Source organism: Tauraco erythrolophus, chromosome 6, assembly GCF_009769465.1.
Source record: "Tauraco erythrolophus isolate bTauEry1 chromosome 6, bTauEry1.pri, whole genome shotgun sequence".
Lineage (NCBI taxonomy): Eukaryota > Metazoa > Chordata > Aves > Musophagiformes > Musophagidae > Tauraco > Tauraco erythrolophus.
In genome coordinates, this window is record NC_141470.1 from 45296771 (window position 1) to 45319090 (window position 22320).

General features: G+C 36.1%; 1 protein-coding gene across 1 annotated transcript in view; it reads right to left on the reverse strand.

Moving 5' to 3' along the window:
* SLC25A21 (solute carrier family 25 member 21) overlaps positions 1 to 22320 on the reverse strand; it is a 270380-nt gene that overhangs the window by 71330 nt on the left and 176730 nt on the right. The window contains exon 3 of the mRNA XM_086613701.1: positions 1075 to 1158. Coding sequence (XP_086469827.1) covers positions 1075 to 1158 — 84 coding nt within the window. The remainder of the gene's footprint in view (positions 1 to 1074; positions 1159 to 22320) is intronic.

Sequence of the window (22320 nt, forward strand, 5' to 3'; positions counted from 1 at the left end):
CTCTCACAACACCTTAAAAAAACTTCTCTACATCTTGCTACTTTAGCAATTCAAACCATCCAGTTCTATATCCATGTACTTATGAAGGGTAGCTTAGCTAAACCTCACTGCAAGAAACAAAACTGGTCTACTTCTTCATTTTCACTGCTCGTCTCACCTGTTTTTCCAGCACAGCTTGTGGACACAAGAAGCCTGTGCACCACCGCACCTATGCTGCCTCCATATGCGGTATCTATGCCACTGTATATAACAAGAGTTCCATTTTGATGAATATATGGATAAAAAATGGGTTGCTATTGTATTTACAAAGTTTTTATGGAAAGCCTGCCAGCTACTCAAAACTGGGATTTACTAATTAGAGTTACCTTGATTAAAGGCTAGCTCCCGAAGAGCTCCTGTGGATAACAGGCTTAACTTTAAGCTTGTGACCAGTCCCATTACATTCACTAGCTTTAACTGGACTGTTCGTAAAATTAAGCATCTATTTAAATGCCTGTCTGGATCAGAGCCCAAGTCCCTTAGAGGAACTCAGGCTCAGAGCAGTGGTACTTTCTGAAGCCAGTAGAATTCAGGTGACTAAGGACCATAAACCCTTTTCCATATTCCATCAAACTGAAAAGCTGGGGAATTTTGCTCACACGGGTCCTGGGAACACTGTCTACCACAGCTAACTGGGAATGCCAGTTCATCAGAGCTTGGAAATAAGTACTTCACGGAACTGGTAGAGGCTCAGGCTGAGCTACTTCAGAAACCCAGGACAAGAAGATGCAAGAGCCTTGATACTGTGCCACACTGATGTGGCCATCCTGCTCCCAGTACTGAAAGAGTGTTTGCCTGCTGTCTGTACACAGTTGTGCATTCTGGTCTTTAAACAAATCCTAATAGTGAAATTTGGTATTGTGAGTGTAAATAATACTAAGACTTTTCAAATTGTGCTCATTATCTAAGACTACATGTTTGCCAATTCTGGCAATTGCAAAAAAGTGTGGAATATAAAGAGGATCTAATGTCTGGAAAATGGATAATTAAAAAAGTTCACATAAAATTGACAATTTTAAAAACATGTACTCTTACCCTTCTCGTTGAAAAATAGTCCTAAAACAGTCCCCCAGGCTCTTATAACTGGTCGGATCAGTTTTCCCTCTTTGAATTTGGAACCTGAAAAAAAATACAATTTACATCACAGCATGAGAAGTCAGGGATTTTAAGTCACTTTTAACTTTCCAATTATTATACACAAGGAGTTTTAAAGGTTTTTTTACATATCGGATTCATTATTATATACTGTTCCTGATATACTTATTAACACTGTTTTCATAGAAGCTGTTAAACTAAGGAAAAATAGAGCTTTAGTAGTAACTTTTTTTTGTAGTTTATGGAACTCACAGTATAGCTATCACCTTTGACATTTACACCTCTTTTCAGTTGTTTGAAAAATAAGCTGTTAACTCTGTGCCTGATCCAAAGCCCATTGAAACTAATGGGAGTCTTTGAGTCAAACCCTCTTTCTGAAAATCTGAAATGGAATACTATCATGTGTTTCACTGTGAAATGAATCCACTGTGGAGTTTCTTTCTTTTTATATCTGACGCAATTACAATAAAAATCAACCAGAGACATGACCAGAAATTAGAGCACCATTCATTTTTCATAATTTAATAATAAGATGAACAATAAAAGAAAGCAATGATTTATTATAATTAAAACCTTGATTTCTCTATTCATGTTTTGACAACGATAAAGATTTCAACAGAAAGCTTGTGGCCTTGAAAGGAAAATCAAGATTGTGATTTAAAACTGTAAACATCTTATTATTTATGAATTATGGATAGCAATAGTGAGTTTATAAAATTGTATTATTTTACTAAGTATCTCAGTTAGATTACCCTATCTCTTGCTATTTTAAAACTGCAGCCAACACATTCAACTAAATAGCATGGATAAATTTTGAATACATTTTTAGAAATAAAATTTCTTTTAAAACTGCTAATTACCATATAGTACGCAAAAAAAATAGAATACTGATGTTAGCAGTTCCAGTCTACAATAGCCCCATATCAGGCAATCACTAAGTTGGCTTTATCAGTAAGTACAATCATAATTCTACACAACAAATAAGTGTTTAACAGTTTCAAGGAATAACTGACATGATAGTTAAGTATGTCACATGTCACGGGTATGTTGCTATTCTGAGAAATATCTATTGTTATTCTAATCATGATAATGAATCATATTAATATGTAAAAAAAAAAAGGTATTTTTAATTCAGTGTTAAACAGCAATGTTTTCTCTCTCAGCAGAATTCAGTAGGATTAAATCAAGCTTTGTATTGTTGCAAAAGGCATTCATGGTTTTGAACATCAGTACTTCCAAAGCTGTGTTCTGTGGTAACACATCTAACATTTTATTCACTTTGAGGAAAAAATTTCCAGTGATGTAATACAATTCTTTGGGCAATTATGAAGGCAAGCCCACATCTTTTTTGAAAACAGTTAGAAGGAAACACTGAGCCCCTCCATAGTCCTAATAAAAGTAGTTCAGGCACATCTGGGATCTCTATCTGGGGTAACCTCTTTTATTAGCAGGAGAACTTGCTGCCAAGTTGGCAGTGAGGAGAATGCTATTCAATAGGCTTACACTCAAATAAGAGCTGATGCATAACATTTTGTCTGAAAAGAACCCTTGGGAAGGCTAATAGTTGAAAAAAATGCCTCAATACCATCACACAAAGTCCAATAGTAATATCAGCTACAGAAGCTTTTACATTGTGGCAATCAAGCAATCAAAATTATAACAGAAAGTAGATTTTAGACATATTTTAACGCAGTTAAGACTTGATTATTTGTATCTCTCAGTTCAAAACCAAAAATGGCTTTCTTTTGCTTAAAGAATTCTTGCAAAAACTCACCAGTAAAAAATTTTTTCCTAGTATTTAAAAAACAAAGCTTTCTTAACCCAAACTCTTTTCCTCAAGTTTCAAGATTTGGTCCTCTTGCAATCTCAGAACAAAGCATCACTGTTTCTAAAACATCCCCTGAGTAATGCGCCTTCCCTCCCTTTCACCCTGCAAATGCTAAAGCACGTCCTGCTAGCATGTGTGTAAGGTTCCTCACCAAGTTGTGCACAAACAACTGTTTGTAGAAGTGGGGCTTTAATCCCAGAATCACTGTGGATCTCAACAACATGGCGAACATAATTATAAAATTTTGTTTTACAGTTAACACAGTGTCAACTTCTCAACAAAATTTAAATTATTTAATAAAAATACATCTTTGATAGCAATAATGAAAATCATAGCAGAAGAAATGTAATAATATCATATGTAATGTATGTGTATCAGATGAAAGATAACTTCTTGCTAAAGTTAAATCAAAGGAGGTTTACATTTATTTCATTTTTTTGTTTTAATAGATAAGACCTTAGTATTAAATGAGTCCACTTGTAACAGTGAGTCACACAAATAACTTATTCCTTCCTTTAGGGTTTCTGGATCCATTCCTTCCCTAGTAAATCTTTTTTATAGCTTTAACAGCGATCCTAAAATACATGCCAATTATGTGCTTCAACCCAGATCTGCGAATTGGGTTCTTTGATTCGGAATTGCTTGCTTCAATAAAATCATGTGTAACTTTTTAATGAACTAGCTAATTGATCATCAGCACTTGTTATAAGAAGCTCAGAGAAGAACTGAAAAATATTTTTTTGTTTTTCTAGAGGCAGCCTCTATTAGTAATCTTAATAATACAGAAGAGTGAAAGCATTCACTTCAAAAAGCAAACTGGCTTGTTTTTAGCGATCGTTTAGAGGAATGAACACGACTAGGGGATACATAATGGCTTTCTCTGCTTCGAATCATTCCTTTTTAAAAGCACTATAAAACCATTGAATTTCATGCATTTTTGAAAGCTGGATGTCTGCTTTGTATGTTATTAGCTTTGTGAGAACAAAAAATTCTCCTACAAATACAATCAGAGCATTAACTTCTGATCTAATTTATTATTTTGAAGTCTGAAAAGAAGAATGTGCAGGCAATGTTCAGAAACACACTGAACAGACAGTAGCGCAGAGAGGTTTCTGGGACTGGGATGAACGACCTGCTCCTCACTACTAGCATACAACAAGCGTCAGAAATCATGGACACTCCAGCTTATTACGTGTTTACTGAGAGATTTATCACTCTAAAAATGATCATCAGGTTAACTTTCCTCCTCTCTCATTTTCCTGCTTCTTGGCTTTCTGTCCAAAATGCTGTGGTATGGAGCACTCCTACCCTGGGGATGCTCACAGAGCCGTGGGAGGCACTTTGGCCCACAGGTTATCCCGTTCTACCTGGGACCGCCCTCGGCACTTACTGCCTGCCCTCTCAGCTCCTCCTTGCAGTTCCCACCTTTGGCTCCCATGCTATGGGGGACCTCACAATCTCTTTTTCTGGCTCGTAGCAGCAGCCTGCAAGCTTGGTTTTTTATGCCTCCTTAGACTGAACAGCACCTTTGCAGAATCTTTGTTTTGATACAAATGTGTCCTGATATTGTTTGAGAAAAGAACATCTGTGTCCTTCCCTGTTTGCCCCAGAAGACACATGATTGGGATCTCAAAAAGCGGAAATCATGTAACACCATTTGAGGTTTTGGGGTCTGTTCAAAAGGAAGTATCTTCATTGAAAAGTCTGGATGTTCTAAAATCACGAAAACATTTTATCCACATTAATCAGCACTACAACTAATACTTGCGAAAGGAATAAACCTAAATTATTCTTATTTTGATAGCACTAAAGAGAGCATTTTTTATGGTTATAACAGTCCTTGATCAATAACTCTCAACAGGGTCAGCCCGAAATCCCACAATGCTGAAGATGCCTGAGTCCTTTCATCAGTTCTCCAAACCACTTACCATTTAATAAGTGATATGGCATATTGTGGAGCAATCACTCTACATAAACACATTTATCTGTTTCCAATGCCTAATTTACAGTTTTTGTTGGTTTTATAAAAGCCAGTATTTTCTTCCAAGTTTTATAAAGTCCACAGGATGCTTTCCTGCCCCCTTCCTATTGCAGAAGTCCTTTAAGCAATCTTTTCTAACACAATCAATATCTACAGGAGAACATGCACATGTGTGTGCTTTCTGAAAAAAAAAAATATTTTTTCTCTCTCCTTCTATCAATTGCTGAATTTTTTGTTCATGCTTGCTGAACATCTCATTAAAGTTGTCTTGTGGATGTCTGTCCCTACAGTATGCAGGTATTTAGTGTTTAAAGTCACAATGTTATCTATCAATCCTCCCTCTTTTATTTACTGATCTGGGCTGGAGAAAGATTTCCAGCTTATGCTGAAATTGTTTAATCATCTTAAAATCTAAAAGGGAGAAACCAGTATTTTCATATCTAGATTCAAGTAGTGAGCAGTTAAATCCCAGCTATGTAGGACAACCGCAATGTGATGTCAAGCAGACTAGACTTACCAAATTCTTGCCACTGTGTTTGCAAAGACTATACCTTCACGCATAAATTCCAGAATTTCTTGCTGCTTTTATACAGTGCCGCTGACTAGTTCCTCAACCACAAAGTTCAGAGGGAAAGAAAAACACTGACTCAAAGAACCAGGCTTTATACCACGTTGCAGTGATTGCCAACGAGTGGCAGTCTTAGCTGTATTTTCCTTCTCTTCACATGTCTTACTAGAATTTTATCATATGTTCTACTCTATTTTGAATAAAGCTCCTAACATTTCCCTCCATGACTGGGACTTATGCAGTACCAAAGCAAATCTCAGGTATTGAGGTGTTTAGATACTATAAAGAAGAGAAGAGAGTTACATGGCACAATGACAAACAAATTAAATTATCTGTGAAATGTTAAATTTAAACCAACTTTTAAATAAATGTACAGCCTTTGGAAAACTGAAAACAACATTTACAACTTTTTTTCACTCTCAGTAATGATTCCAGACACTCCTAGTTGTAGTTACCCCTACCAGCCTAAGTTGATAAAAATGTATAGTCTGAAGTTTTATATAAATATACATTATTTAACAGTTCACATGCTTATAATAAAAAATAACTGCATTATAATTTAAAAAGATTTTGATTTGCTAACTTAAACATTTATTCAGGTGTTACTACCAGTTAGTGCTATCTACTGATGCTTAGATTTCATGCAAAACTCCACTGCAAAATGGACCTTGATAATATAATTTATTTCACCTTTTGGCTCAAGCTCTTTGAGTTGCTTATGTTACTTACAGGATAATAACTAAATTGAGAGTATAATTCTGTCACTTGTTTTAACGGTAAATCATGTGAGCTGTTGAAGAACTGCATATTAGATTTCAAAACAAAAAATCTAATTATTTTAAGCCAAAGATATAAATTTTGCTAGTGCAGGGGTCATATTTTAAGTATTATAGTATTGCTATGATGATTATTTAACTGCAAAACCCATATAAGAACACAATAAAGTAGTAACATAGAGAACAGGCAAAGAACTGAACTTATTCCAATCATTCTGCATAGTAGACATAGATTTGTCTCCATCTAATCACAGAATTTTTCACAGAGTTCATATTTACTTCACAAGTAATAAACTAGAATCATGGGTAGAGAAGTATTATCATCTAAATGAATTCCACTTTGTTTGAATTCATGTTGCTCATTAGTTTATTTACCTCTATCACTTTTGGAGGAACGTGTTTTTTTTTTTAAGAAGAAAAAAGAAAGGAAAAGTAATAATGGAAATAATTGTAAAGATACCCTGAAAACTCAAGATTCTCTGCAGAGATTAATTTTATGTGAGTTACAACATCAACTACGAGGTATGATGGTCAAATAAAAAATTACCAAACACAAACTGATGAATTCTAACATTTACCAAAGTATTTATCAAACACTGCAACTCATAAATTTGTCCATTCCACACTTGACTTCTGCCTTATTGCAATCCCGATCTGTTCTGCTGTCCTCTTCCTGCCTGACTGGTTACCCAGCAATTTGTATTTTGTCTCTGATAAAAAAAAAATCCCAGAAACTCCTATGAAATCTCGGTAGGGTAAAAAGAAGAAACATTACCAGTGGATGAGAAAGAAGCACTTACTCACATCTGAATGAATACATTCACAGTAAAAGTTAGAGCTAGGTCAACAACAGGTTTAGAAATTCACAGCAGAACTTAGATGTAACGGATTGGCTATTCTGATCAAAATGTGAATCCATCAAATCATCATCAGTTGCTACCTCCCTTTAAGTTACCTAAAAACAATATGTCTAAACCCTCATAAAACAATTAGTCTAAACTCACTCGTCTGTAAGGTTGGACTTCCTCCACTCTACATCCTTAGGAGCCTATACTCCATGTGTTGAAGACAGCATTCATGAAACAAAAAGATGATTTTCGCCCGCTTTTTGACAAGGCACCAGAAAAAGGATGTGGTTAGTCACCAACTTGACAGAGGAAAGAACTGGGTTATAGTTTCTATTCCTCAGACTATTTAGCTGCTGAGAATTAAGGATCCTCTCCATCATTCTATTATGCTTTCAGCCTCGATGAGGAGAACTTCCCATGTGTGGCTTACTCTGAGCATGCAATTTTTAAAAAATATTTTCCCTGAATAAACTGCATCATTGAATAGAGAAACAGCAAAGCCTTAAACACGACAAAATGGCTTAGGTGTTTCACTGGTACTCTCGGTAAGTTCTCTGATTATGAGTCTTATTTTTAGACCAGACAAAAGTACACAAAGCAGAAAAAGAACTTCATCTATCCTGTACTTTCTATTCCTTTTATAGATGACACTTCTCCATCTCTTGCTTTTATATTCAAGCTAAGGAGCACATCATTCCATCAAAAATATCAGTGAGAAAAAGAAAGCAGTACTATATATACCAAGGGTGTAATAAAGTCTTTTTGATATAAAAGCTGTATTTTGTCAGCTACTAATGAAGAACTATTCTACTTTTTTCTTCTGATACTACAGTAACTTTTCCATTATGTGCATGAAACAAAACTTACAGCAGCTACAAAGGCAGAAAGAAATTTTCCTTTACATGTAATTTTAGAAGATAGTATTTAGCAAAAATAAACTTGACCAGAAGTAGGTCAAATTAATCCATGTAACTGTTTCATGCAAATCTACGCTAGTTTTTGCTAATGAATAACAAAAAGAACTAGTCATAGCAGTTACATATAAATAATTTAATGCCTTCCCGGCAAAGAAGTACAGCAGAGACTAAGTTCAAACCACAAATATTTTTAATAATCTAATTCCATCAATCAGTGTGTGTGGAGTGGGGGAGTTAAAAACAATCAAAAAAAGTAATTTAGTGAAAACTGCCATTTTTCCACTTCACACTAAAAACTAGTCAGAGAAACATCATGCAAACTTATAGCTATAATGTTGTGCAAGTTCCCTTTTATTTCAAGGATGAAAATACTGAGAACACTTGTATGTTTCACAGCAAGGTGAAACTATGGAATAAGGCTCCGAGCTGGTGTCCTCCCGACATGCACAGCAAGTGTTTCCTATCTCTCAGCCTCGAAGTCCTATTACACTCTCGTGTTTCTGGGGTTCCAAATACAACTGGCAGCTGTGGGCTTCTACAAGTTCCCCGCAAAATACCAGCCTTTCCTCTCAGTTATGGACCTGCAAACAGCACAAATTTTTATTAGTTTAGAAATTGCTCTAATGCTCTTCTGTGTGAAAAGCTGATCTACAAGTCCTACCTGAGTAGGAACAGGTCTGCCGGCCTCTCTGCCAGCATTGTGAATATCAAAAAAGTACAATTTTGCCTGTGAAACTATGCTTTGGCTACCTGGATACAACTTCCGAGCATAACCTAAGATGACAGTGATGATCATAAAAGGGACAGCTATATTTGAAATATCACACAATATTTTGTGTGAAAGATTGTGCAATATGTGTGATATTAACAATCTTACGAAGGTAAGATTGGCTAAGAAGTGACCAATGTGAAAGTAACAGGTAAATTGTGTTAAACTGCTTGTGTTTTCTGTCTACATCTTCTTGTGCATAAAACAGTTACACTGGTGAAAGAATCTGCAGAAACCAGTTATGGTAAAACCAGCATTTTGTTTTTTTGCAGTAATAGTTCATTTCTGAAACATCCTGTAATCTCTGTTACCTAAGTAAAAATAACCTCTCAAAATCTATGAATTTTTCTACTCCTTATCAAAACTGGACAAATAATTGAAAATGGCACCATAAGGAATATTTTTGTATTGTCAGAGATGATGGAGTTATTTTTATGATTTTAAATATAGGTAGTCACTCGTGGTCTAATATATCAACAGAAGTCTGGTTTTCGTTAGTTTTGGATAAAGCCTTGTATGTTTTCCTTTGAAACAGCTTATAGAGAAATAACAGACAAAGTGATGAGGAATATAAACTAATGACTAGAAGAGATTTCACAAGAAATCAGATATTAGATTATATTACATAAAGGTCCCAGCATCCAGTCTCAATTCAGCGAAAAATGAGAATGTGGTTTGGCTGATTTCAGTGTGTAACATGTGCCTGCTTAAAAACTGTCCAGCTTCTTATCTCAGTTTAACTTCTATTACAAAAATGTATATCCTCTCTTGACCTCTCTCTGCTAGACTAGATGGACCTTTAGTCTAACCTCATAGAGCCATTCTTGTGTCCTGTGACATTACTGCAGTGTATGAATCCATGCAAATTAGAACCTGAAAAATTTAAATCTAAGTATGAAAATTTCATCTATTAGTTAAAATTGTTATGATATCAATGATATCAGATTAGAGGAATAACTTTGCTGTCTTTAAAAAGTAAGGGTATTCTTCATTACTTCAAAAAGATACAAAGGCAAATCCTAATGCAGTTTTGTAAAGTAAAACATGTATCTAATAAGCCATAGGAAGACTTCAAATGAATAATTACTACTGGTCATTATTGGAAAATACCTGTAATACAAAGAGTGAGCATTGTTCTAAACCTCTTCCAGTTTAGGAAAATGTAATTAAGATCTATATCTCACAGGAAAAAGTCACTTTTTTCTTCAACAATTCCTATAGAAAGAGCCAAGTACTTCTACATACTTTTCTCAAGAAAGCTTTGATTTCAGTGTCCCCTATGGTGATCACACAGCATATTTCCTTCCAAGAAGGCAGGAAAATTGTTGCGGCTTTTTGGCAAGAAGATTTTGGGGGAGGTTTTTTTTGAGGGCTGTTCAATAGTTTTCAGCATTCATTAGCGTTTTAAATTCTTTGATGAGATCAATCCCATCATAGCTTAGTGTGTTCTGATGTTTTCCTTTTTAGTATTATAATGATTTAGCACCAAAAATTTGCAAACTGCAATAAAATATACATCACACTTGCTCCCTACGGTCAAAGTAGGAAAGATAACCAAAAATATCTTTTCTCCCAAAGGGAAGAAATAGTCAAATACAGAAATCCAAATTCATTTTCAGTGGAAAACAGCCAAAATCAAATTGTAAGTTGCTGAAAGAAGTGTTAGTTTTGAGAGTTCACCCAACCTCCTATGCTTGTGCTGGAAAATATTTAAAAGGGAAACAATTTAATTGAGATATTGTGGCTGAGATTTTTAAAATACTGGAAGGGATACAACCAAGCTTACTCTACTGAAAAGTACAGCTAAATACCCTGCATTTGAAAATCTTAACTCACATGCCCTTTCTTATTAACAGACAAACCATTTAAAAGGACTAATAGTGAATATACATCACATGCACGTTACCTACTATGCATATGCTGATTCCATTTAAAAACTACTTTTTTCTATTAAATTGTATGGCTAAGAGACAGAAAACATACACCCTTAAAGTAGCATTATCTTTTGAAATGAAACTAGTAAAATGAGGAAATTCTGAGTTAGAGACTGAAACTCAACTCTTACCCACCCAGCTGTGCCCCAATATTACAGCTTATATGGAATTTATTATCAGCCAGTGCTGAGCGACCTTAGCAATTCTTAACGTACAGTAGGGCATAACAAGGCAAGTTAAGGATGAAATGTCCTCTGAAGCACTATGACTTTCTCTGCTGTGGTGACTTAAAGTAGAAGTAGTAAAATATTGGAACATTTTTGCTTTCTGTAATACAATTTATCTGAAAAAGTGCACTCTTCTCTGTAAAAAGCAAAACAAAAATGAATGCCCATTAGTTTAAAGAAAGTTTGCTGTGTGTTGAAATGGTAGCTTGCCAGTGATTTCAGAGTTCACAGATACATAACCACACTTTCAGCAAATTTTTGTGCAACATTTAAATTTATCCTAGGAAGTTAAGAGAAACCTTTGACACATGGGAATATATCCTATTAATTCACTGTATGAAGATACTACGAAAATAAAGAAGGTTACTTCTCACAAACTCAATGTAGTGGAAAAACAGTCACTATTTTCAGACTTCGGCAGATTTATTTTTGTTTTTCTAATAACTCTTACACTACTAATAATTAACAACAAAAAATAATGGTAAAAAAAACTTAGGAACATCTAGAATCCATACTGTATGCTTTGGTCAGAAGATTAATTTTGAGTATCCAAAACTGTGAATCACAGTTGCTACGAAGCTGTCAGGATGCTATTTTTTCACAGAACTAAAAAGCCCCACCCAATGAGATTATTTTTCTTATTTGTAAATACATTTTGAAAACTACCAAAGTTCAACTTCAAGTATTTTATGGCCCAGTTTTAAACAGCAGAAAGTAAGACTTAACGCTGTAATGGAAACACTAACAGGCTCTTGACAACAGCCGTGCAAGGCTGCACCTTTATATCACAACACACTCTCCCAGCTGAAAAAACTCACTAGTTATCCAGGATAGTGTGGAAAAAAGAGCATTATTATTTTAGGAAAGACAGTTGCTTGAAAATTGGCATAAAGTGGTGAAAATTAAAAATGAAGGTTTCTTTTTTTCCCCAAACTCAACCTAACTACTCCATAAAGTAATGCACAAATCATTCATTATAATGAGTCATAACAATGATTTGTGATCTTCCAAGTTTTCATTTTATGCCCCTCTGTTTTTCCTTAAAGACAGGAGGATAGACAAAGACTGGAAACTTTGGGTCATATGGATCACGGCACCACTGCTATGTCTGGAATTTTCTTATAAATATCCTATTGCTCTGAGGTTCATAGGCCTGACTGAAACAGCAGGGACGATCTCATTTGTACTTTTATAGTTGTAGAGGGATTTGCAAGAGTTAACGCAATTTTCCATAATATTTCTTACTGACTTCAGGGATAAAGGGAGAGTTCTCTTTTTAATCAGTATCCGAAACATTGTTAAGTCTAAAGAAAAACAGGACTTTCAGATTTAACAAGCGTTTTCCAAGTGCTGATAATTTTAAAGGTACAAAGGCAAGTTTTGAAAAAGAGAGGATTTCAGCAAAGTGTTTGTGAGTAGCAGGCAATACAGTAGTCTGGAGGATATACTTCTCAGCAGATTTTACTGCTTGTTTGCAGCCTTGTACCTTTTAAATATTGTTTTTCCAAAAAGAATTGTTAAATGATTCCTTTTGATTTCATGAAAATCTTCAAAGCAAGGAAGTATCTTCAGGCTCTGTTACAGCGATGTCTATCTCAGAAAAAAATAAAGTTTCACAAGCCACCAGTTGGAAGCTAGCAAAACTCCTTTCATTTTGTACATTCACAGAAGTCTTTTAAAGGCATTTCGCTCATGTTCTTCTCCAGGCAGGCAGGCAGACTATGCAAACATGGCTGATCAGTCTCAGCCATTGAGCCCGAGGACTGAAAAACAGGCACAAGAAAAGGCAGTTCTGATGTTGCCATGCAGTATTTCTCAGGACTACTGCTTTCTTTCCTTACCACATTCAGTTACCCTTCCATACACCCACTTAGTTAAGTCTTCATGGTGCTATATGGAATCAGTGATTAAACTAACTGAATTATTGAAATGTTGAATGCCTACTGGGCTTGTTAAAAATGGCTGTTTGAAAAAGTGCTTCTGCATGCTTACACAGAATTAATAGGTAATTACTATATATAGTATTATATATAATGAGCAGGATTATGCCTTTGTTGGTCCATAAATTGCTATTTGTTGTCTAATACCAAAATGAGTAAGCGTGCAATAAATAAAACCCTACATGTACAACATGTAGGGATGCCACCTCTCTCTCTCTTTTTCTTAGCACGTATGCTACCTAATGGGAGAAGCAACTATATGGCTAGCTAACTCACCTTCTTCCTAAGTTATGCTTCCAAGTTATGCTATTCTTCCAAAGAGCTAGCCACACAGCGTGTGCTACTGGTTTGCTACATGATGTAACGCTGGCAGTAGGTTTAGATGCTCTATAGTGGGTCTAATCTTTGTGTAGTCTTTGCACATAAATAGAAATCCAAGGATCCCCAGGATCCAACTTTCCCTGCTATGGAGCCTGAAAGGTGCCCAGACTAAGCTATGAGAAGGATTTACTGTACTTAAACGCTGCAGAGTATTATCCTTGTTAAAAATCTACAGCTTGTCTGACTTGTGGCCTGAACCCCTCCCAAGAATAAAGTTGACCTAAAAGATCTGGAGAATGGAATCTCCAGTTTCATTACATGCAAGGGAGAGTCTTTAGCCTTTTTCTGTTTCAAGGCTTTCTTGAAAATGCAAACAGCCATCCTGCCTAGCAGCTAAGAGACTTATCACCTGCCAATTTATTAGAGGTCATTTATTAGAGGTCACAAGATGCCAACTTGTCATTGGAACTGGCAGCAGAAACCACAGTCTCACAATCAACAAACACTGCTGCTTTTGTTGCAAGAAGTTTTCACTATAAGCCTGTGGTCTGGGAAAAGGGCAAACAGGGAAAGTCAATCACAGGGGAACGACTGATGGATGTATAGGGAGTGAGCAAAATTATGAAAATAGGTGGGAGAGAGAAGAGTGTGGTCCTGAAGAAACACTATATATTGAGCAGATGGAAAATCTTAAGGCAGTCTTTGGTCAAAATATGAGCAATGTATCGTTGCCTCCGCCTCATCTCTAACACCTATAACCAAGCATTGCAGTTCTGCAATTTCCCTTCTCTCTCTCCTACTGTGTTGAAGGAATAGTGATAACATAGACATAAATAATATCTGAATTACCATGCGGTATTGATTTACTGTGCCATACTGTGTCAAATTATAATGCTTAAATTCATCAGCTTCCATGAACAATAAAAGCAGCTTAAAAATATATTAGAAACCTGTGTTTTAACTTCTGTAGGGCTTTCTATCCTCAGTAATAAATAGCACAAAAACATACGCAGTTTTCAGAGGTTTCCTAGACCTACACCACATCTCATCTCTATTTAATATCAAGTGGCATTTAAAGTCTTTTTTAGGATCAAAGACACTCCTCTGCTTACTGCTCTGTTTAACATACTTCAGCAACTGCTGCTTTCCTTCTCACCACTAGAGTACATGTGTGCGCAAAAATGACTTCTCTAAAATACACAGAAGAAATATGGTCTGAATTGAGAAACTAGTATTCTTTTAAGGAATATGTGAAGTGAGAATGGTTCAACATCTAGCCCACTGTTATAAATTATGTCTGAAGAATAAGAGGGATGATTAGAAGAGTAATGTATTTCCAGATCTGCTCCTATAATGGCCTCTAAGTAGCCCGCAAACTTCCTGCCCGGGGTCAGGACTGTGTACTAAGAAGCACTTGACCTGCTTCATTTCTTGTCATTCAGTTTCCGTCCCAAAGACGGTGACTGTGTGGAGATTCAATTAATATCTTGAAGAAGCTCTTCCACATAGATGATATGGCCAATTGTAAACATCTATTAAATATGACTTTCTGCCTTCAGAAGTGGAAAAATTCTCTAGAAGATGAGCACCAAAATATACAAAGTGTCTCACCAATGGATATACACTGGGTAAATACTGGCTAAAAGTGGGAAAAATCCTTACCCTGTACTAGATAGTGTCTAGATAGATATAACAGCATCTAGAACTGCTCATCTACTCCTGTAGGCTAGGTTGTGCTATGAGTGATGAATCACATTCTAAAAAATGCAGACAGTCAGAATCAATCAGCAGCAAATCACTTTCACCTGTTGTCTCCTTAGTAGCGAGAACTTCTTTACATATGTAAGAAAAAGAAACTTCTTTCTGAAAAAATCCAGATTATTTACTCAGTATTTACACAGTTGATTCAGGAAGTACTTTCCAAAACCCTACCAAAAATCCATTTGTTTACCAGCAACAAGCTCTCATTAGACTTCTAAGAATTTTTACAAGAGAAGTCCGAGTGTAAAAAACCTCACCAAGTTATTTCATATATAAATCCAGAAGCTCTAGGAAATCCAGATATGATAATTTGAATGATTTCATACATGCATGCATATGTATACACATTCCTTGTCTTCCCTACTTACAAGGAATAGAATTTTCTGTATTATCAAAGAAAAAAGGTTTTCAGGAAGAAACAATGAACATATCACTAATCCATGTCTTCAAATTCCTTATTATGCTTGGTATACACTTCCATGTTAGTTAACTAAATATAAATCAATAAATTGACATATGCCATAGAGTTTAGATACCGATTTAACACCTCTGCATAACGTTAGAGAGAAGAATTATAAAATCACTTTGAATTTATTATTTCTAGAAAGAGTAGACAAAAGTCTTTGAGGATTAATTTCATGCTGTGGGTTAAATTTCACTCTCATGATAGGCCAACTATTGCCTCGGGCTCTACAGATAATGAACCTGCCAAGGGATTAGCAAGGAAACACTTGTGTTATTATAAATCGTGTACACTTCCCTTCCTAACCAACTTCATCCTTCATGACATTAACAAATTACACTCTCTGTCTATACTTCAGTATAATGCGAGGCTGTGAATGTCCCTGAACCGATAGTACATTAGATAAGATCTTCTCAAGGCATAAATAGCTATTAAATTTGGTTGAAAGATCCAGACCTCCTGATGTGAGAATATAAGACATTTTATGTCAGATCTCTCCAAGACCCAGAGAAACATTTGTATGTAAAACCCATGTTAAGAACATCAGTTCATACAGTCTAAAATGACTTACAGAGAAATGTGCACAAAGGAATTAAATGTAACACAGAAACAGAGGAAATTTTAGGGAAAATTAATCTACCACAAATATGAAATTCTAAGGAGAATTAATCTACCACAAAGAGTCTAAAACAACCCAAGCAAAGATATCAATCAGTTGGCTTCATTATAAACAATGGTTTTAATAAAGAGCTCAAACACATAATTTATCATATCTATATCAGATTAGAAGCTCCAATAATGATTTTACATCTAAGGCCAGTTAGAATATTTATGATGAAAATCTAAGTGTTTTCTGTATTTGATCCTTTTCTCCTTACTTTACTTGAAAAGCTTAACACTTTTATTTTTCACCTGTAGAAAACAGCTCAATTTCTAGACAGTCCACACTGAACTGTGCTGGCATGTGCTGGTAGTGAAATCGCATAATATTGCAACGTTAAAGTAGAAAACTGACATCATGAACTGGATCCTTTATTTACACACTACCATATAAACAGAAAGGTAAGAAGTCCAAGCTCTAAACCTTCTTTTACTGAATCAAATCAGCTTAGGACAGTGTTCCTTGAATTTTAGAGATGGTAGTATTACTGCTAAGGTCTCCTGTAGAGAGAAAGACCCCTAAAAATGTTATGGTTCTAGGAACATAGTTCGCTATTCTGCATCTTTCAGAGAAATTGAGCACAACTATGGCAAGCAATTTTTTGTACCCTATCGCTTTCCACGTCCTTTGAAGACAAGGCTTTCTTTGAGACAAACCATCTGCAGGATGCAGTACCACATCACTTCTAATCACCACAAACTAATCATCCATGTTAAAACACTCAGAGATTTATTCTTTGTGCTGGATTGTAAAAGGCATGGGCAACTGTTTCTTTTACTCCTCTTGTCAAACAGCATGGGCAAGATCCCTTGCTAATGCTTCCTTCAATGTTCTGAGGGAACATGACCTGATAGGTTGTCGCTGGACTCCGAAGGTGTGAGCTTATGATGCTGCAAAAGTGGCCAGTTTCGTCTCTGCTCCTAATTCTGCAAGCCAGTGAGCGTTGCTCTCCGTTGCTGTAGTTACAGACTTCTGCTCTTCCAGCCACCATGAGCCATGCTGAGCTATGCCAGATGACTTGGACCTATGGCGTGGTTGGTATTGTTCTCATATGACCAAACCAGAGAAAGAGGAATTTTGCCACCGTGCTCTTGCAATATATCAGTATCATTTTCTTTGCTGCCTACAGTAGGCAAGAGTAGTATTTGCTGCACTTCCTTATTAACTTTCTAACTGCACAGGAAACAATACAAGTGTTTTAAGAGGCAGAAAATGTAGAGTAATGAATGTCTCACTTTTGAGAATTTGCCATTCTGACCCCTTGACATCATATAAGGCTAGGCAGCTGCTCTCTTAACCTACTTGCACAGATGAGCCTGCTCTGTATCCAACAGTGGCACCTGACCTTTGGCCAAAATTATTTTAAATGCAGGACAAAACCTATTAAAATGACAACTGAGCATTCCCGTATACTAAAGGAATACCTGGACAGTGTAATGAATCCTATGGCTAGAGCCTTCCATGCTTTTCCAGGACAGGAGGTACTGCAGACTAGACGACTAGGATTCAGGTGGCCTTAGTACTGGGAAGACAGTCAAATGTTGCTAACATCTTCCTTTTTCCACTTGGAATGTAATTCAGTGAATGGTTCCTCTGATGGTAAAGTCAACTTAAGATCCCTGCTTGTTGCTAGACTCTCTGTTTTGCTGATGTAAGTATTTATGAGGCTATGCAGCAGAGGAGAACCAAAAAACTCCACCTGAATTTCTGCTATTAACCCAGATTGCTTTATTTTTCATGACAAATTCAAGCTGCTCTTGGGTGCATGCATACAATTCACACCAAAATTAACACAGCTTTGCTTTAAGTAATTACTTTCTTTTTCCTGATGCAGCCTGTTTTGGTTTATACCATAGGATCTCATAGATACTATATTCAGCATGGTATCTAAGAGACGTGTCATCACATGGTATAGTCTCCCTGTCTCAGCAAGTATTAAGCTTACAGCAGAAAGCGGTGCCTTCATCTAAAGGGGTCAAAAGGAAAGAGCGCAAGTAAAGAATTGCTGTCAAGTGAAGTTGAAATGAATCAGAGAGGAGGAACCTGGGACAGATTGCTAAAAAAGACAAAGAAGAGACACAGAGGGAACAGATCGGGTGGAAAAGGGCAGTAAAAGGTGGACAGAAAAAAAGAGACATTTTTAGAGCTAGAAAGTGAAAAGGACAATAAGGAGAAATGGGAGGCTGGAAACAGACGTAAATGAAATTATCTGGGCCACAAGGATCTGCAATGATTTGTGCACATGCTTTATGATACATTCTTTAACAAAACCTTTTCAACGTTTTCAGTGAGTATAATTGTTTCATGAAAATCACATTCTCTGCCTCTTTGTGGTTTGTTTTTGGAAATGGCAGGTTTGTCCTGTGAAACTTTCTTAGAGAAAACTTGCAATTTTCATCATTCACACAAGACACAATTCTTAAGGCAGATATATAGAAACAAAAAAGTGCAACAAGAAGTTCATTTTTTGAGACCCTTCCTCCTGAAGTCCACAGGATATGTGATAGTCTGCAAATGAATCAGGCTGCATCAGCGATAGGGATGTTGAAGCTGGTGCATTAACAGGCAGAAGAAGTTAAATATGGTCATGGGGCCCACATTACTGAAAAGACACATTCTTATGGATTGTGCAGCTTATAGTTTCCTGAAAGCTAATGGCTTTACATTCAGAAATATTAAGTTCACTTAGGATGAAACAATAGCATATATTTGTCAGTTGGTCATTACTTGAATAAAAAAATCTTAAGTCAGCGTAAAACAATTTTATGCTACACTTCTAGCTACACCATAGAATAGTGCACATTCTACTGTCACATTTTACCCGTTGCCTCTTTTCCCCATTCCCTGAGAGGAGCTTCTTGTTTTGACAGCATTTTAGTGTCTGTACTTCTGGTTAACTCTTGACTCATAAAGGAATAATTACAAAAATAATGTAACTATCTTTCTAACTTTGATATTTCTGCTTCCTCTTCATTGACTATGAATTGTTACTCTTAGCTTATAGAGGAAGAATTTAAAGAAAATCCTACCATCAAATGGAATAAGAGAAAGAAGAGATATACCTAATTGCTAAACATCACCTGCTTTTATTATCCCTGTTTTTTCTAAAGAAAATCGTAATTGGGTGTGCTGGATAAAAACTATCTTCCCTATAAGAGATCTGCCAAGTAGTTGTCAGCTGGCCAAACTGGTATCCTGAACCATTTTCTGCCTTTTATAGACCGAGAACTTTCTATTAACATATGGCACATACAGATGAGGTCAGTGGGGAAATGCTTTACAGCGCACAACCAGGTGGCAAAGATTCTCATTATGAGGTGAATATTTGATGATATTCATCTCCACTCTAACAGGCACTACAATGCAACAAATGCATTTAACTCTAAACAATTTTTACAATTTTATGTAAACACTAAAGTCAGTAGCTAAAGAGAAACTGAATATATCTACCATGTTAATTATAAGTAATCAAAAGGAATTATTTATTTCTCTGTGCCAGGTGGTAATAATAATCTACCTAGTGAAATCTTTCTGTCAGATTTTTTCAAACTTACAGCTAACCTAAACTTTGAAAAGAGAAGAGCTAGGCATTGCTTGACAAGCTGAATTAATGTGTCTATCAGCATTAAGCCCATGCTACACAGTGACATCTCTCCAGTAGGTAAACTGCCTCTGAGACTAATGTGTCTTCACTTATTACTTCACTCCTCTTTGGCTAAGCTCTGAAATGCCAAGGGATACAAATGATCTTGTCTTCAAAATAATTTAAAGCCTGCTGTAATACAGAATGGAAAACACAGAGAGCAAGGTCTTGTCAAAATGCAAAATCAACAGAGAGTGTCAGGAGGCAGAGCTTGCTGTCTGTAACGTGATCCTTCCACACACCATAATCTCCATTTTGTTTTGCCTAATGAGGCAGGAGTTAAAACAGTTGACCTGATCAAATTCAGATGGCAGCCCTAAAGGATGAGCCCCCCGCTGCACTCTTGTCCCGACACCCTTTGTTACCTCCAAGTGAGCTGAGACCAGGCTGTGAACCATGTAAATAGGAGGTTTCCAGGTTAATGAAAAGCTGCAACACCATTCTAAATCAGGACAGAAGGTTATGCTTTTCTAATCCAAAGAAACTTTCATGAACCTCAGTAATAAAGTTTAACGAACGCTGGTCATTTTGAACCTCGCAAATAGAGACTGGACAAAGGGTAAAAGTTTCCTTAAAAAAATTCCTTATTCTATAATCACTGCTCAGCACATATTATTAAAATAACATGAATTTGTTTTCTTATGACAAATTCAAATATATCAATTAAAAAAGGATGTCTTGGGAAAAGGTAGTTAATGGTTCTTATGAACTGATGTTTTTATTAGGTGATGGCATGTTTGCTGTTTCATTTCATTACTTATCTGCCAAGGAGTTTCTTTCAACACCAAATCAGAATCTACATGTTACAATCATGTAACACATTCAACTTCAGTCCACGTGCTCCAGTTGCTGACACAGATAAATCTTTAAAACTGGGCAAAACATAAAAATTGCCTACATTATCTTTCAGCATGTAGCGTAATTTGCAGTCTTTTACACAAAGGAAACAAAAATTGGATTCACTAGCTATACTTCTACCTGTCACTTGAAAGACAAGATAATACATCTATAGTCTCTACAGAGATGTATGGAGAGATGAGATGTATTAACTTGGGCTTAGTGCACAGCTTTCTGTTCAACTTTGAGTGTGAAGCGGGGGTGTGCTCAAATGTGCTCACAAAAGATCACGTAGATAAATGAAGTCGATAAGATATACATAGAAATACCTCAGTGAGTATCTGGAGTTTCATTAATAAGTTTGAATATGTCTCCTGGTTTGGGATGCCTGAATTTTTTTCTAACACGAAGCACTCCATATTATAAAAACATACATGCTAACAGACAGAGAACACATTAAGATGGACAGCAAGATATTGATGCCTGCATAGTCAAAAAAATACATGTATGATTTGTGCTTGGCTTGTGCATTTACATTGTTTTAACTCTAGTGAAAATTTATATTAATTTAGTTTATCCGTCTTAAAGAAAAGTGCGACAGATTTCACATTTATCATGTTTTAGGCTTATCTCCTGGGTGGCTATTCATTCGTTACTTAGTATAGATTACAATTTTGTGTTCAGATTTCACTGGACTGTATTTTTAGTCTCTTTTTTTGCTTTCCTCAATTAGGCATTTGTGACACTACTTTTCATACATTGCAGTAATCAATTCCGAAGCCATTCATCAGGATTTCAGAAGCTACTCTTGAAAAATTAGATACATGTGCTCAGTGTAAATGGGAACGCAATGATTTATGACACAGGTCATTCTGAAAACCCATGAGTTCTTCTCCAGTGATGTGCCAGAAATCACAACTATTACTATAGGGCTGTGATCTGTTTATTATACAGCTTATGGGTGGTGCACCACGTCTAATTCATTTTTAATGTGTTACATTTTTTCTGGTTGATTTTTGAAAACAAGATTTACAGTTGTTTAGAGTTTGACAAGAACAGTAAACTGCTGGTTTAGTTAATACGTTTTAAAGTAGATTGATTAAACTATCAGCCTGTTTGCACTCAGCGTTCAAGTTATGAAGGCAGTATTGTTTTAATTGCAACTAAGCAGTCAGCAGTTCTGTAAATCATGTGTTATGCATCCCTTGGGTGAAAAAAACATGGATGTTCAATCTAACTGACAGAGAAGAAATTAAATTCCTGGGTTCTCTTCAGTTTACAAAGAGAAGAGGGTGGCAATCACAACACAAAAAGGGTCTTTCCACAAGTCCAGGATCTCAGCTACCCACTCAAGAGAGGGATGGGTATGTTCCTGAACCATCCAGCTCACAAAGCCTTGTCATTGCATCTGCTAGAAAGGTACTTAATTAGCTCCTGTCCATCCTTCCCATTGGCAATATGAGAGCAACAAAGCAGCTCTGTCATACACACATCACAAATCCAGGTTTTTCATGGTCCTCACCATAGCTAAAAAGCCAATGAAGTTATTTATTGCTTTAGTATCAGCACAACTTCTAACCACTGGTTAAGGATAAGCTTATAGAAACTATCAACTAACTACTTTATACTATAGATACAGACATGGGTTTATCAAGAGTGTAAGACGGCTGTAGCCCTCAATTAATGCTACTTCATACAGCACACAATTCTGG